The 14,797-nt window shown below is 51.8% G+C and overlaps 9 protein-coding genes across 9 annotated transcripts; 6 read left to right on the forward strand and 3 right to left on the reverse strand.

Moving 5' to 3' along the window:
- Nucleotides 1-828: 828 nt before the first annotated feature.
- Nucleotides 829-2,019, forward strand: N7443_003958 (Zn(II)2Cys6 transcription factor domain-containing protein; the record flags this gene model as incomplete). Its single annotated transcript, XM_056884014.1, has 2 exons — nucleotides 829-897; nucleotides 949-2,019. The coding sequence occupies 2 exons, from the start codon at nucleotides 829-831 to the stop codon at nucleotides 2,017-2,019; spliced, it is 1,140 nt and encodes a 379-aa protein (XP_056742292.1).
- A 79-nt stretch (nucleotides 2,020-2,098) lies between these two features.
- N7443_003959 (YdeI/OmpD-associated family protein) lies at nucleotides 2,099-2,830 on the reverse strand (the record flags this gene model as incomplete). The annotated part of the gene is made up of 1 exon (XM_056884015.1): nucleotides 2,099-2,830. The coding sequence occupies one exon, from the start codon at nucleotides 2,828-2,830 to the stop codon at nucleotides 2,099-2,101; it is 732 nt and encodes a 243-aa protein (XP_056742293.1).
- Nucleotides 2,831-3,450: 620 nt separating this feature from the next.
- Nucleotides 3,451-4,278, reverse strand: N7443_003960 (mitochondrial 54S ribosomal protein bL27m; the record flags this gene model as incomplete). The annotated part of the gene is made up of 1 exon (XM_056884016.1): nucleotides 3,451-4,278. One exon carries the CDS (start codon nucleotides 4,276-4,278, stop codon nucleotides 3,451-3,453), a length of 828 nt encoding a protein of 275 aa, XP_056742294.1.
- A 174-nt stretch (nucleotides 4,279-4,452) lies between these two features.
- Nucleotides 4,453-4,909, forward strand: lcl2 (the record flags this gene model as incomplete). Its single annotated transcript, XM_056884017.1, has 2 exons — nucleotides 4,453-4,630; nucleotides 4,716-4,909. 2 exons carry the CDS (start codon nucleotides 4,453-4,455, stop codon nucleotides 4,907-4,909), a joined length of 372 nt encoding a protein of 123 aa, XP_056742295.1.
- A 612-nt stretch (nucleotides 4,910-5,521) lies between these two features.
- On the forward strand, nucleotides 5,522-7,255 carry N7443_003962 (scramblase family protein; the record flags this gene model as incomplete). Its single annotated transcript, XM_056884018.1, has 3 exons — nucleotides 5,522-5,886; nucleotides 5,943-6,114; nucleotides 6,179-7,255. 3 exons carry the CDS (start codon nucleotides 5,522-5,524, stop codon nucleotides 7,253-7,255), a joined length of 1,614 nt encoding a protein of 537 aa, XP_056742296.1.
- A 266-nt stretch (nucleotides 7,256-7,521) lies between these two features.
- Nucleotides 7,522-8,119, forward strand: N7443_003963 (E2 ubiquitin-conjugating protein UBC7; the record flags this gene model as incomplete). The annotated part of the gene is made up of 2 exons (XM_056884019.1): nucleotides 7,522-7,771; nucleotides 7,866-8,119. 2 exons carry the CDS (start codon nucleotides 7,522-7,524, stop codon nucleotides 8,117-8,119), a joined length of 504 nt encoding a protein of 167 aa, XP_056742297.1.
- Nucleotides 8,120-8,453: 334 nt separating this feature from the next.
- Nucleotides 8,454-9,995, reverse strand: N7443_003964 (uncharacterized protein; the record flags this gene model as incomplete). Its single annotated transcript, XM_056884020.1, has 7 exons — nucleotides 8,454-8,921; nucleotides 8,982-9,053; nucleotides 9,119-9,199; nucleotides 9,252-9,338; nucleotides 9,411-9,519; nucleotides 9,571-9,637; nucleotides 9,719-9,995. 7 exons carry the CDS (start codon nucleotides 9,993-9,995, stop codon nucleotides 8,454-8,456), a joined length of 1,161 nt encoding a protein of 386 aa, XP_056742298.1.
- A 536-nt stretch (nucleotides 9,996-10,531) lies between these two features.
- Nucleotides 10,532-12,842, forward strand: N7443_003965 (terpene cyclase/mutase family protein; the record flags this gene model as incomplete). Its single annotated transcript, XM_056884021.1, has 3 exons — nucleotides 10,532-10,735; nucleotides 10,788-11,251; nucleotides 11,306-12,842. 3 exons carry the CDS (start codon nucleotides 10,532-10,534, stop codon nucleotides 12,840-12,842), a joined length of 2,205 nt encoding a protein of 734 aa, XP_056742299.1.
- Nucleotides 12,843-13,232: 390 nt separating this feature from the next.
- Nucleotides 13,233-14,606, forward strand: N7443_003966 (co-chaperone SGT1; the record flags this gene model as incomplete). Its single annotated transcript, XM_056884022.1, has 2 exons — nucleotides 13,233-14,024; nucleotides 14,088-14,606. The coding sequence occupies 2 exons, from the start codon at nucleotides 13,233-13,235 to the stop codon at nucleotides 14,604-14,606; spliced, it is 1,311 nt and encodes a 436-aa protein (XP_056742300.1).
- Between the last annotated feature and the right edge of the window lie 191 nt (nucleotides 14,607-14,797).

Below are 14,797 nucleotides of genomic sequence, written 5' to 3' on the forward strand. Positions count from 1 at the left end.
GATCTTGACTGGAACATCAGTCACCACGTCCCTCGGCTCGTTCAACCTTACTAGAGGTGCGGCATGTGCATGCCAAAAGCTCTCTCGCACTTCCGGCGGAGTGAAACTTCCGAATACTGCAAATTATACTACTCAGGCCGCGGACTCCTACTGGAGCGTCCGGACTGATCTTTCTCCTGTATTTTCCTTCCTGCAACCGTGGATGAGGTCGCGCACGCCGTCGAGGTACTCGGTTCGTGCGATGCACAGTTTGCGGTCTGACTTCGTCTACATGGGCGATGCGGGTGAATGGCAGGATCCTTTTGCAGAGATTCCCGTTGAGAATATGGCGCGTATGAGAGAGATCCGATCTACCTATGATCCCAAGCACATCTTTTCTCGACTCAATTGGGGCGGTTTTAAGCTTGGTGCTTGATTGACTATATAAAGATGCAATTCTATAGAAGTATGTACCCTATGCATCTGAATGGAACCTGAATTGGGCTTTTGACCATTATCCTCTGCCACACTGTGCCCAATAAGGTGAATTAAATCTATAGGTGCGGAATATGAAGTACCTTGGTTCATGCTTTGCTCATTCGAGAAGTCCAAAACTAGGTTTACAAGTTGACGGGGAATCTCTTTTGCCCGGTGGAGATGCCGAGCCCCATTCAGTTCGACCCAGAGGTTGAAAGCGCCCAGATGTCACGCAGTAGGCACTCATCGGAAACCCCCACTTTCCCTCCTAAGATAACCTCGACCTTGACTCTTCAAACCTGATAGAATTTCGGGTTCTGTGTTTAGAGGTGAGAACTGGAATATGCCCTGAAAGATCGCAAGGGGGTAAGAATGGGCCCCCGGCGAACACACACGAAATCGCGGAACGGGTGTCAATCGTGCAAGGCGCGCAAAGTCAAGGTAAGCAGCCGCCGGAAGTCCAGACACCACCAAGCTAAATGCTGGACTCAGTGCGATGAAACGAGGCCGCAATGCCACAATTGCATCAAGCATGCGTCCGAATGTGTTTTCAAAACAGTGGGCGTAGTGGCCTCTCCAACGCCAACGCCCCCCGCTGCTTCATCCACGCCGACGCCATTTGTCAGTGAAGCCACCAGGCTGACCGCCGATAATGGTACTCCAGCCATGGGCATGGCCGAAATGGCTTTACTGCACCACTTCTGCACATCGACATGTTACACCATCTCCCGCCATCCCGTGCTACAGACGCTATGGCAAATCACCGTCCCTCAGTTCGGGTTCTCCTACCAATTTGTATTCCGCGCAATTTTGGCACTCTCAGCACTTCACCTGGCCCACATGAAGCCTGAGCATCACGCACAGTACGTAGCCGCTGCAGAGTTCCATCATAATATCGCGCTGCAGATGGTTTCAGTCACAATGCCCCAAATCAACGAAGAGAATGGCCCGGCTGTGTATCTGTTCTCGACAATTACCTGCATCATCGAATGCGCCATGCCTCGGAAACGCGATGACTTCTGGGTAAGCAACGATAAAGTCCTACAGTGGCTACGCATGTTCCGGGGCACCGTGGCTATCATCACCTCTGTGAATGAGGCTCTACGAAAAGGGCCTCTTGCCCCCATGTTCACTCTAGGTGACCGAAAGAGTTCCAATTGGCATGCCAGATCTTCCAGTCAAAGACCACTAGTTGATTTGCAGCGGCTAATCCGGGAGACTGTCAAAGATCCCGAGGAGCTGCAGTGCTACGAGGATACAATTGATAGTCTGGGAAAATCTTTCGCGACCGTTGCGGAAAATGGCCCTCAGAACTGTGAGACTGCTGATATCTTTATCTGGCTTACGCGCCTTTCAGATAATTTTCTTGCCTTTTTGCAGCGGAAAACTCCCGAGTCCTTGGTTATTTTCGCCTACTTTGGTGTTATTACAAAGGAGCTCGAGTGGGCTTGGTGGATGCAGGGGTTCAGTGTTCATTTGATTCGCGGCATCTATCACAATTTGGATGAGGAGCATCGGTATTGGCTCCAGTGGCCTATGCAACAACTGGGCTGGGTTCCTTAAGCTGTGCTGGTCTTGTTCTGTTACTATGTAAAATCTGAAATCTGAAATGTTCAAGCAATTCTTTCATCCGCTATGGGCGTCATGATTTAAAGTCAGGGTCACTTCTGAGACCACTGCGCCTTGGCTTTGATGCCTCCTTTTTGATCTTCTTCTTAGCGATCTTTTCGACTTTCTTATCTTCAACCTTTTCCGAGCCCATTTTGCGTTTTTCTACAGTCTTTGTAAATGGCGTAGGTCTCTTCTTCTCAGAAAGCATCTGCACCAAGGCCTCAATCCTCCCCGCCCTTGCCGTCGGCGAAGCAGTCTGAACACGCCACAATACCGAGTAGCGGTCTGTCTTATTGAAAGACTCAAAGAACGTAGCCGCATCCGGTGCGTCCTTCAAAGCAGCCGCAAAATCATCAGGCACAGTGATATTAGACGGTCCAGCATAAGCGCGGTCCCAACGCCCATCAGCTTTGGCAGCATCCACGACAGCCAGCCCTGCAGGGCGCATTCGACCGGTTTCTATCAGTCTCCGGACCGTGCTGACATTCTTTTGAGACCAGATGCTCTTAGCGCGGCGGGGTGTATATCGTACAAACCACCATTTATCGTCGATCTTTCTCCCCCAGCCGTCGATCCAGCCGAAGCATAGAGCTGTCTCGACGGCTTCAGCTGCGTTTACTGATGGGATGCCGGAGGCCTTCTTTGCGAGTTTGAGGTAGAATGCTGGGGCTGTTTTGTGCTCGCGTTCGAAGAATTCTTCTAGTTCTTTGGTGGTGGGGAAAGAGTATGCTGGGAAGTCTGCTGGGATTGGCTTCGACGACATTGACAATGGAGACAGCAACGGAGGGGTGTATGTTGCGGTAGACTTTTTGGCTATAGAGATTCTTAGGTGGGGAGGAAATATACCGGATCGAAGGACAGAATTGTGGATAAGAGAAAGCCCGTGAAGGATCATGTTGACTAGGAGGTTTCCAGGCTGCCAGCGAATTGATCCCTGCGTTTTGGGGCCGATCCGTGCCCCATTCCAACCGTCAGCGCTAGCTATGTGTAAAGATGTATTTGCCAAGGTTAAATCATGATAAAATGTCATCCGCATTCAACGGCTAGATTCCACCTACTGCTTGTCAGCATGTTCCAAGGTTCAAATGTTGAGATGTCTATATTCCAAAGGTCAATCTGGGCATCTATACTGCATGGCAGTGACATCAGGCTTGATATAGACTGGCGTAGGGAATTGACGAGAGAACGATGAATCCATGGATAATTCAAACTGGCAAAGCCTGGGCATGGGAATGCCAGAATCTACTTGTGGCGTGTGTTGATTGTCTGTGAAGGGTATGAGAGTGAAAGATCTTTTGAAGATTCTATTGTACATATAAACACCAAATAAACTTCATATCGCTACAAAAATCCGTGTTCCCCGGATGAAACCATCATGCACCCTTATTTGGCCTTCTTGGAAGACTTCTTCTTGCCCTTCAGACTCTTCATCTGCGCAGCGCGCTCAGCACGAGCCTGTCGCTTCCTCCAGGCAAGCCACCGGTTACCACGGTCATACGGCTTGGCGAAGATACCAGCCTTCTCAGCAGCGCGACCAATTATCCAGTTAGCCTCACGGTACATGTAACCAGGGCGCAGCTGAGGACCATCCTCGGAGTTGACGGCCTCCACGGACGCGACCTGAGTGTTGTCCGCGTTGACACCAGCGATGGAAGCGGTGAGATCTGGCTGAGCACCAACGGGCTCAACACGAGTGATGCCAACCATGTTCAGCTTGCGCCTGCTGGGCGCATTGCGCGGGTACGGGAGCTTCGCTTCCTTGTCGAAAACGATTCCGATATACCGGCGTTCCGGGTGTCGCTCGGGATCGAGGTAATACCGAACATAGCCGGCCTGGGTGGCGTAGATTGTGTGGTCGCGGCCCATGGCGCAGTTCTCGCCAGGAAACCATTTCGATCCTCGCTGCTTGAAAATGATGCAGCCGGGCACAACATATTCGCCGCCGCTGCGCTTGGCACCGAGACGCTTTCCGGCAGGGTCACGCGAGTGTCGATTGGCAGTTCCTTGAGAGGCGTGCGAGGCGAATCGGACTTGTGAGAAGGGGAGGAGTGGGCGAGAGATTGAGGGCATGACTTTCGGGATCGCCATGTTTGCGGAGAGAGTGCGTTGGAAGATGGATTGCGGTTGGTAGGCCTGCTGGGCCGATCGGAGGGAGGGAGCGAATGCCCGTTCCAGCGCCCGAAGGGGCACCAGCAATCTGGGCTGCAACATTGTTGATTATTATTTTGTGATGCGGAAGTTGAAGCTCAAGGGGAACTTTTCTCGGAGGTGAGGCTTGGCGTCACGTGTGCGGGTAAGCTGGCTTCATCTATAGGCCACTCCGCCAATCTCCTCAATTCATTCCCCATTCGACATCCAGATAACTTGCGGGTCGAAACACTCGTCATGTTGCGCAACTTTGTTTCCACACTATGGGCTCTTGTCCTGATGGTGTCCGTTGCCCAGGCCCAGTTCAACTTCTTCGACCACATGTTCAACGGGAACCAACAACAGCAGCAACACCACCAAGGCTCTCAGAACGTGCCCAGTGATAGTGGTCGGTACCAGAATCAATGGCGTCAGTGTAAGTTAATCTTTGGGTTGCCTTCCACCTTCCTTTCTCCTCGCGGATTGCGGTTCCATACTGATCATGCTCGTCCTTCCTACAGCGCAATGCAGCAACTATCTTTGCCCCGGAACCCTCGCATGCGTCAGCTTCCCGCACCACTGCCCATGCGCGCACCCCGATGTCGAGGAAAAGGTCGAGCTGGGAGAAGGTAGCGCTATTTGTGTGTCAAAGGGAGGATTCAAGGCCGGCGAGGCGGCCCGAAAGATTGAACTGGCCCGGAAAGGTCTTCTGTGATCAATTGTATTTTCTATGAGCGCATATTTTGGTATATACTCTGCATCGCGCTGGACTGGCAATAATGAGGAGTCAAGTTGTGTTGCTTGCTGTGGAAATACTCCTGACTGGCGACTTTCCAGCGCATGTTCTGAATCTTGGTATTCATTTGCACAATAGAGAAGCTTTGAGCACCTTGGAACATGAAAAAATGTGTAGAGCTTCTTGATAGAATCCAGGCAGCAGGCAGTCCGGTGATTTAACATAATAGGGCCGCTCATGGTGCCCACTTATGGATTCGTGATATGCCTGATGTGCGACGTGACGGATTCAAATGACGGATTGACCCTACAGCGTCATAGCGAAAATGCGAATCTCCTTTAAATTATATGAGAGTTGCTCACAGTCCCTAGAATTAGCGAGTAGAAAGTGTTATGGAGTCAGAAGTAGAGAAGCTTGGAGGTGCCTGATCTGCGGCTGCCACTATCTCCGTTTAACCCCGCGGCAAACGTGCCGTCATCCCAAAGCCGTAACTTCTCTTTTTCAGGACTCGGCCCTTCAAAGCTCCACCTACCCCTCTGGCCAACATTTCTATCAGACAACAGTGTATATTATATATATTGTTCCAACGCCATGTGGATCACAAGGCTTCGACAGCCGTTGCTGTTGTCGCCGCGCGCGATTTCGCTTCGTCGACCACTGTCGAGCCTCCGAAGCAGCAACAGCCATCGCGGCCCGCGTAATAGCATAAGGCGGCCAGAGCGCATTCAATCAACACCAAAAGAATCACAAACGCCACAGCAGCCCGAGTCTGGGAATACCGAACCCCAAGATGGACCCAACGAGAACTACGACCCTGCGCAAAACACTCTCCTCTCTCCCGTCCATGTCCCTGAAGACCCAAATGCTGTCCTCAAGGAGACCCATCCTGCTATCAGCATCCTGGCGAACTCCGGGTTAGTGGTCCAGCGTCAGTTTGAGATGATGAATGTGATGATGTGAGTTTGACGTGTACTTCATGGACAGCGATGGGACCGGTGCTAATACTGGTCAGTGGCTTCGAACAAGCGAACAAATATGTCATCATGGATGCGATGGGCAACCACATTGGTTATATGGCAGAACAAGAGAAGGGAATGGGCAATGCGATGGCGCGCCAGTGGTTCAAAACTCATCGCAGCTTCGTGACGCATGTGTTCGACCGAAACGAGAACGAGGTGCTTCGGGTATGTTTAGGTTGTGAGAGAAACCATATGAAGTATGTTATGTGCTAATGTGAGCTTCTTCTAGTTCAATCGCCCATTCTCTTGGATTAACACCCGAATCCAAGTATATGACCCCATCGATCCTGCAACCAACAATTACTCTTCCTCTACTTCCCAACACACCACCTTTCCCGGCTCTCTTGTTCAGACCGATACTGCCACCCGCGTATCACAACTTGGTTTCGACCAGATGCGAATTGTTGGCGAAGCTCAGTCGCAGTGGGCACCATTGCGTCGCAAGTACAACCTCTTCACATACCACCAGTCCCCAAACCCAGCAACAGATATGGGCTCGCAGAAGTTCGACCTTGGTAGCTCCGATCTTTCCAAGGTGCAACAAACGCAACTAGCAGAAATTTCCAAGCAAGGCCAGGGCGACTTCAACCAGTTTGCCTATGTTGATGAGCCCATGCTATCCTGGGACTTCTCTCTAGTTTCTGCTGAAAATCGACTGATCGGATCAGTGAACCGCAACTTTGCAGGTTTCGCTCGAGAAATCTTCACCGACACCGGTGTGTATGCGCTGCGAATGGATTCGGCAGGACTTGGCCTCGTTCAAGCACCGAATGAAGCTAACGCGCCAACTGGAATGACTCTGGATCAGCGTGCAGTGATGCTAGCTACGGCAGTTAGCGTCGACTTTGACTACTTCAGCCGTCACAGCAGCTCCGGTGGCGGATTTGGTTTTATGCCCCTTTGGTTTCCTGGTATGGGCGGAGGAGCTGCTGCTGGAGAGGCTGCAGGTGGTGCCGCAGCTGGTGGCGCTGCAGCTGGTGAAGCCGGTGCAATAGGCGAGGCAGCTACTGGTGCGATTGGAAGGGCCGGTGCTGCTGGTGGCATAGCAGATGGCATGGCTGCTGGAGCTACGGGTGCTGGAGCTATGGCTGGATACGAGGCAATGCAGAGAGGCATGTCAGGCGACCAAAGCAACCAGTCAGCATACCCAGACCAGCAACCCCTAGACCAGCAACCCCCAGAGCAGACAGGGCCATACGGAGATGCTTGGCCTCAAGAACAGCCCGATGACGTCTGGGGTGAGGGGGAAGACCCTTGGAGCGATGATGGAGATGGTGGAGGCGGGGATGACTTTGACTTCTTCTAAAAGTAGCCAGTGGATGGCCAAGAACTGTACGATAGAACTAGAATACCTTATTGTCAATGTATTGCTGCAAGGCGGGATCGGCCGTGGGGCGATCCAGTCGACACAAAGTGACGCACCCCGCGGACTCCCCAATCTTCCGTCACTCAACTTCCTTCAACCCTCATTCCTCACTCCTCACTCCTCACTCCTCACCACCCACTCGAACAGAAAGTAAACTCACCAGAGAAGATCTGACAATTTTAAAATCGGGAAATCTGTTCTGAATCATGGCCTCCTCTGTCGCGCAGAAGCGTCTGTTCCATGAATACAAGAATCTCTCCACCAACCCGCCCGAGGGAATCACCGCAGGCCCAGTCTCCGAAGATGACATGTTCTACTGGGAAGCTCTGATCGAGGGGCCCGGAGACACCCCATTCGAGGGAGGTGTCTTCGCCGCCGAGCTCAAATTCCCCAAGGACTACCCGCTGAGCCCGCCGACTATGAAGTTTGTCGGAGGTGGGGTGTGGCACCCGAATGGTTAGTTCTTTCCCAAGTCTACCGACTTGCTATGCCAGGCAAGGTCACACTTTTTTTGTGCATGTCCAAAACTAATTCGCTTTGGCTTTCACAGTCTATCCCAATGGCACAGTCTGTATTTCCATTCTGCACCCTCCCGGCGACGACCCCAACCACTACGAGCACGCCTCCGAGCGCTGGTCACCTATCCAGAGCGTCGAGAAGATCCTTATCTCCGTTATGAGCATGCTCGCTGAGCCGAATGATGAAAGCCCGGCCAATGTTGAGGCTGCCAAAATGTGGCGCGAGCGCAGACCCGAGTACGAGCAGAAGGTCCGCGATGAAGTGCGGAAGGGCCTGGGATTGTGAGAATCTCGCGACTCGGTTACTTCTCACCATTCAATGTTCTCGCTTTGATGATTGGCGTCAGGGGGTGCGTTATCTATCTTTTTTTGCATGGCTGGGTTGGCGATGGCTTCTTCCTTAAACAGCTCATTTGTATTTAGCATCTCTCAAAAGAATTGAGATTCTGCTCATTGTTACAGGACTTTTCGGTTCTCAGTGGTAATTTGTTGCTGCTATCATATTATATATTATACTGTGGTATAATCGATATAGCCCGCTCCTTTGGGCATCACCTGCATACGCATACCGTTCTCTTCAAGATTCCCACGGCTCTTCTCCATGATATCAATGCGGCACATCACTCCTGGCGAAACATCCTCCGATCAATCCACATCTCCAGTCCACCTTCAAGTTCGTACATTAATTCAATCTCCGCCTTGATATTCAGCATCAACATCCGTTGGAGCTCAATGCGCCATTCCGCCTCAGGTCCATCATTGGCCAACACCGGACTGTTGCGAAGCATAGCAAGGATTTTCTTGCGATCTCGGGGCTTCAAAGTGAGGATGCCGTCACTACCCGTGGCTTCTGATGCAATGATTGCGTCTGAAACTTTCAGACCAAGCCACTTCAAACCCGGGATGCTGAGACTTGCGTTGTCGTGCACATGTGCCAATGAGCCGTACTTGTATGTCGACATGATTTCTACTCCGTGCGGATCCCCGTCCACCAGAGCATAGAATCGGGGTGGGCGTCGGTCGTTGCATGTTGCGTCGAAAAGGTGTCGGATGAACTCGCGTGTTCTGATGTCGGGGTATCCTTTGCCCTAAACAGATTGTCATTCACCTCACATTGGACATTGCGGTGGTAAAGGGCTCGAACTCACGGTTATGAGAATTCCCTGGCCAGCAACTGCCCTGTTGTAATAATCATTTCGCACCAGTCGATGGAAAACCGCCTGAATCAGCATGTTAGTATTGGTACATCATGTGCGAATCGCTGTCTGTTCAATATCCTCCTTACCTCCTTTTCAATAACAAGTACCCAACGGGTAGCCAAGATATCAATCTCATCATTTTGTTGGATCCGAGGCACCAGTGTATCCTGTTCCAATTAGCTTGCGGACCAATGGCGATAGGCTGCGCTGAAAAGTCACCTGTGTAGCAAACCCAGCATCAAGAACAAGGCGTGAATCACGCTTCAAAGCGAAAGCCCCTGCTATCAAGCCCTTTCCCGCAGCTTCCTGTCATGGTAGAACAAGTCGTGAGTAAGTGGTTGTGCTGGCCTTCGTCGTTGCATCATGACGGGGACTTACAACGTTCAATGCTCCACGGTCAACTCCAATTGTGTAAGCAAGCTCATCTATCACCGTGTCGACCGTGTCCTGGGAGCGGAAGTATGCGGGATCGATGTAGTAGATGTCCCTAGAGGTAATCAGCGCGACGCTCGGCGGAGCAGTCGCTTCAAACACTCACCTCTTCGACACCCATTGTCCACTTCGTACTGCCTGATCAATGATCGCAAGTATCCGAATGATGACAGCTATGCAAATGAGGTTTGCTTAGCGAGTTTCTCGAAGTTGAAGTCTTGCAACTCCAAGGCATCAAATGCACACAAGCGTACTGAACTTCCACGACTCATACGCTGTCGCCCCAGGCCAGGAGTACGTGCGATACACCTCCAAATTCGGTACTGCCTCAAGTGCTCCACTACCTCGATTGATGGTACAGTTTGCCGGGGTGGCTCTGCGTCGAATTCTAATGGAGGGCTGCGCTTCTGTTGGGGGAAGAGAGAGCTGATCAACGAGGTCTGTGAGGGTGTTGTCGATATAGGCGCGGACACAAGCTTGTCGATCCGGCTGTGGAATCACTGTCCGCAGTATATTGGCATTCAGAGCCATTTCTTTGCAATATAATGAAGGGGGGACGGGGATGGTATTGTCTCCGAATTGGCAATTCCGTTGATACTAGAAACAATGCGGTCACTGCACATAATTGATTTTCAACCACTGAGTGAACATGGCACTGTGATAACTTCTAGGGTTCCAAATTTGAGTACCATTGAATCAATATTAATTTGAACTTCCGTCCAAGGCTCCAAGATTTCCCAGTGGAATGAATGTCCTCAAATATTTCAAGGTCCATCTACCATCCACGGGCCTGGGGTACCTGAGGGTACCTTGGACCGCGCTTTGTATCCGCACCGCACAACCACTCTCCGCCTTATTGAGCTTAATTAAATAGCGAATACAAAATGTATAACGAGGGAAACCCCCATTGACATATTTTCTAGTGTTTATTCAATTGAAATCACATGGCAGACATGTTCTTGGTTGTACACCGCAGTCCTGAGAATGCTGACTAAGGTTACCCCGGGCTCCTGATTGTTATCGATAAGTGGGAGCTCCAACTTCTTCAATTGTCCCTGACAAACAGCATGGCTTCACACATTGGTCCATGGCGTTCTGACGCCCAGGGCCGTTTATCGCCCGATCAAAATGGCGACTCCAAAACAGACTACACTCGCTGGCGATTGGTCAATGAGGAAGGTCGCCAGACCTGGCGGTATCTCGAGAACGACGCCGAACATCACGCTTGGCCGCAGTCAATTGCCGATAAATACAATCTGGGTCTGCCGACTGTATGTTCCCTAAATCTGTGTTTGATTTTTCCCGTCTAATTCCGCTGTACAGGGCCTGCCAGAGCTGCAACATGTCAAAACCCCCATGCAAGCTGCTGAGAATGGCTTGTCCTTCTTCTCACATCTCCAGCTCGAGCCTGGCAACTGGGGTTGCGAGTACGGCGGTCCTATGTTCTTGCTGCCGGGTTTGTTGATCACTTGGTATGTGACTAACACACCCATTCCTCCGGAGTATGCTACGGAGATCAAGCGCTATCTTTTTGCTCGTCAGCACCCCGAAGATGGCGGTTGGGGTCTACATATTGAAGCCCACAGCTCCGTCTTTGGCACTGCCATGAACTACGTGGCTTTGCGTCTGGTTGGTGTCAGCGAGGATGATCCTCGCATGGTCAAAGCCCGTGGCCTTTTGCACAAGTTCGGAGGTGCTATCTATGGACCTCACTGGGCTAAGGCCTGGCTCAGCATTCTGGGCGTGATGGATTGGGATTGTGTCAACCCCGTGCCTCCCGAGATCTGGTAAGTACCTTCGGAATGCATCAGGCAACAGTATTTTTGACTGACACTCCTCAGGCTTCTTCCTGACTGGGTTCCTTTTGCCCCTTGGCGCTGGTGGATCCACATCCGCCAGGTCTTCCTGCCTCTGTCCTATATTTGGTCTAAGAAGTGGTCCTGCCCACTCAATGACCTCACCAAGCAAATCCGTGAGGAGCTGTACACTCAGCCTTATGACTCTATCGACTTTTCCCAACATCGCAACTCTATTCACTCTGCCGATAACTACTACCCCAAGACATGGATTTTGAACGCCATCAACGAGGCTATGGTTCGGGTCTGGAACCCCTTCCTTCGCATTGGCCCTATTGTCAAGCGCGCTGAAGATTGGACCTGGGAGTTGATCTGTATGGAGGATGAGAACACTGACTACGCGGGGCTGGGACCGGTCAACAACCCCCTGAACATGGTTGCCTGTTACATTCACGATGGTCCTGATAGCTACTCCGTTCGCCGCCACCGTGAAAGATTGAATGACTACATGTGGATGAAGGGCGAGGGCATGCTGGCCAACGGAACTAATGGTGTCCAGGTCTGGGATACAACCTTTGTCACGCAGGCTGTCGTGGTCGCTGGTATGGCTGATGATCCCAAGTGGCGCCCTATGTTGACTAAGGCTCTCGAATTCATCGATGACCACCAACTCCGGGAGAATGTGCCCGATCAGGAGAAGTGCTACCGCCAGCACCGCAAGGGCGCTTGGCCCTTCAGCACAAAGACCCAGGGCTACACTGTTAGTGACTGCACTGCGGAAGGTCTTCGCTCCACGATCCAGCTTCAGGAGATGCACAATTTCCCCAAGCTGATCTCTTTGGATCGCCTGAAGGACAGCGTGGATTGTCTGCTGTTGATGCAGAACCCGACCGGTGGCTTCACCGAATACGAAACTACTCGTGCGTCGGAGAAGGTTGAGTGGCTGAACGCCGCTGAAGTATTCGGCGGAATTATGATCGGATACGACTATCCCGAGTGTACCACAGCGTCCGTGACTGCTCTGTCGCTTTTCAGCAAGTTCTACCCAGACTACCGCGCCGACGAAATCCGAACCGCGAAGACCAAGGCGGTTGCCTATATCAAGCGTGCCCAGCGCAAGGACGGCAGCTGGTACGGTTCTTGGGGTATCTGCTTCACCTATGCTGCCATGTTCGCCCTGGAGAGTCTGGCCAGTGTCGGCGAGACCTACGAAACCAGCGACAACTCTCGTCGAGGCTGTGAGTTCCTGATCGACAAGCAGCAGGCCGATGGTGGATGGGGCGAGTCATACCTCAGCAGTGAGAAGCATGTCTACGTCCAGCACGAGAAATCTCAGGTTGTCCAGACTGCTTGGGCCTGCCTGGCTCTTATGGAGGCTCAGTACCCTCACAAGGAGCCTTTGGAGAGAGGCATCAAACTCCTCATGGCTCGTCAACAGCGCAACGGCGAGTGGCTGCAGGAGTCTATTGAAGGTGTCTTCAACCAATCTTGCATGATTTCCTACCCCAACTACAAGTTCTACTGGCCCATCCGGGCTCTTGGTTTGTACAGCAACAAGCACGGCAATGACGCACTTCAGTGAGCCTTGCATTCAACATTCAGCGAACGACCTGTACACCTACCTAATAGTCAATAATATCTGAGCGGTTCCAAGTCCATAACATCCAACCCTGACTACAGTAGCTTGTACAGGAGGAACAAATAGAAGATCATGAATGGGCATTCTGATATGTTTGCTTCTTTTCTAATAATTGTCTAAATATTCCTTAAAAGCCAAGGGGAAATCTTGACCTGGCCGCGGTTCCCATAGAAGAACCCATTCGCCACAAAAGACATATTGAATGCCATCCCGCTTCGGACCCACATGGGGATCTGGAGCTTTCCATAAAGCTTGGACCACCTTTCGCGGAGCCGCAACCCAAAACATGTTCTCTCTTTCCTCCTCCATCACACAACCCCTCCTCCAAACGCCATGGACTACGCAGCAAAGGGTGACGAGGCTCTCGCCCAATCCAATGCCCCCCTCGCTTTTGAACACTTCACGCGCGCCCTGATCCAGCATCCCCGCTCCCCGCAATACTACATCCAGCGCGCCACAGCCTGCGGACGCCTGAAGCCAGAGCATGGCGGGCCGAACTCCAGCCTTGCCCTGCACGACTCAGAAATCGCCCTAGTGCTTGCCGTTGAACGTGGCAAGCGCGAGCTCATCCTAGCAGCGCAGTTCCGCCGCGCGGTCTCGCTTTTCCAGCTTGAGCGCTATGGGGACGCATCATACCTCTTCAAGCTGCTGGAAGAGAAGTCGGCCGCGACAAAAAATACCCAGGATGATAGCAAAGAGGCCAAGCTTCAGACTGCTATGAAGGGTGGGAAGGGCAACTTGTACGAGACCCAGTTACCCATCTGGATGATGAAGGCCGATCGCAAATTGAAGGAACTTCCTGAGGGCGAAGCCAAAGCCAATGTCTCTGTTGTTGAATACCCTAAGAATGTCAGTATTCCTGGTGAAGAACAGTTGAAGGCCGAGCTGGCTGGAAAGCTTGGAACTCCTGCGTCTGTCCTTGAGCAGTCGGCTCAGGCTACTGCTGCTCCGAGCGCGGCGAGTGATACTCCGAGGCCCGCGGCTAGCTCTGCTACTCCTCCTACACCTGCTGTTCCGGAGAAGGTCCGCCATGAGTGGTACCAGTCCCAGGACTCTGTTGTCGTCACACTCTATGTGAAGAACGTCCCTAAGGGCAAGGTGGAGACTGACTTGAAGGATGACTCGGTAAGCACGACTTTAACCTACTTTTGGCCTACTATAGAATAAGCAACTAATAACTTCATCTAGTTGTCTCTCCAATTCCCTCTTCCCTCGGGCTCTGCCTACGACTTTACCCTCGACCCCCTCTACGCCCCCATCGACGCCTCCACCTCCAAAGTCTCCGTCATGGGCACCAAAATAGAAATCACCCTCCAAAAGAAAACACCCGGTCAGAAATGGGGCTCACTCGAAGGCTCCAGCGAAAGCGTGAAGCTCACCCAGCGCCCTGCTGCCTCTACGGCATCAGCCGGTCCCTCATATCCGACCTCATCTCGCCACGGCACCAAGGACTGGGACAAGGTTGCGTCCAACCTTACCACTAAGACAACCAAAAAGGAGGACGGAAAAGATGACGGCAATGAATCCGACGGCTCGGATGTTGGCGGTGATGCCGTTGACGGTTTTTTCAAGAAGCTGTACAAGGGTGCTGACGATGATACCCGCCGCGCTATGATGAAGAGCTACATCGAGAGTAACGGAACTTCGCTGAGTACCAACTGGTCTGAGGTTGGAAGCAAGACGATGGAGCCTCACCCTCCCTCCTAAGTGGTTGTGGCAGAGTCTATTCTGACTCGAACTCTTGCTCGAACCTGTCCTTGTCTTTTCTAGCTCGCTGCATCTAGCAACAGGTGTTTGATTGCATAGTTTTGCTACTTTTGAATAGTTATGATCTATGGAAATGCATTATGCTTCAGACTGCGCTATGTTTTGTAGCAGTACGCTTCTGTGCCCCAGGA

Source organism: Penicillium atrosanguineum (genome assembly GCF_028827265.1).
Source record: "Penicillium atrosanguineum strain IBT 20685 chromosome Unknown utg000003l_segment0_segment0, whole genome shotgun sequence".
Taxonomy (NCBI): Eukaryota; Fungi; Ascomycota; class Eurotiomycetes; order Eurotiales; family Aspergillaceae; genus Penicillium; species Penicillium atrosanguineum.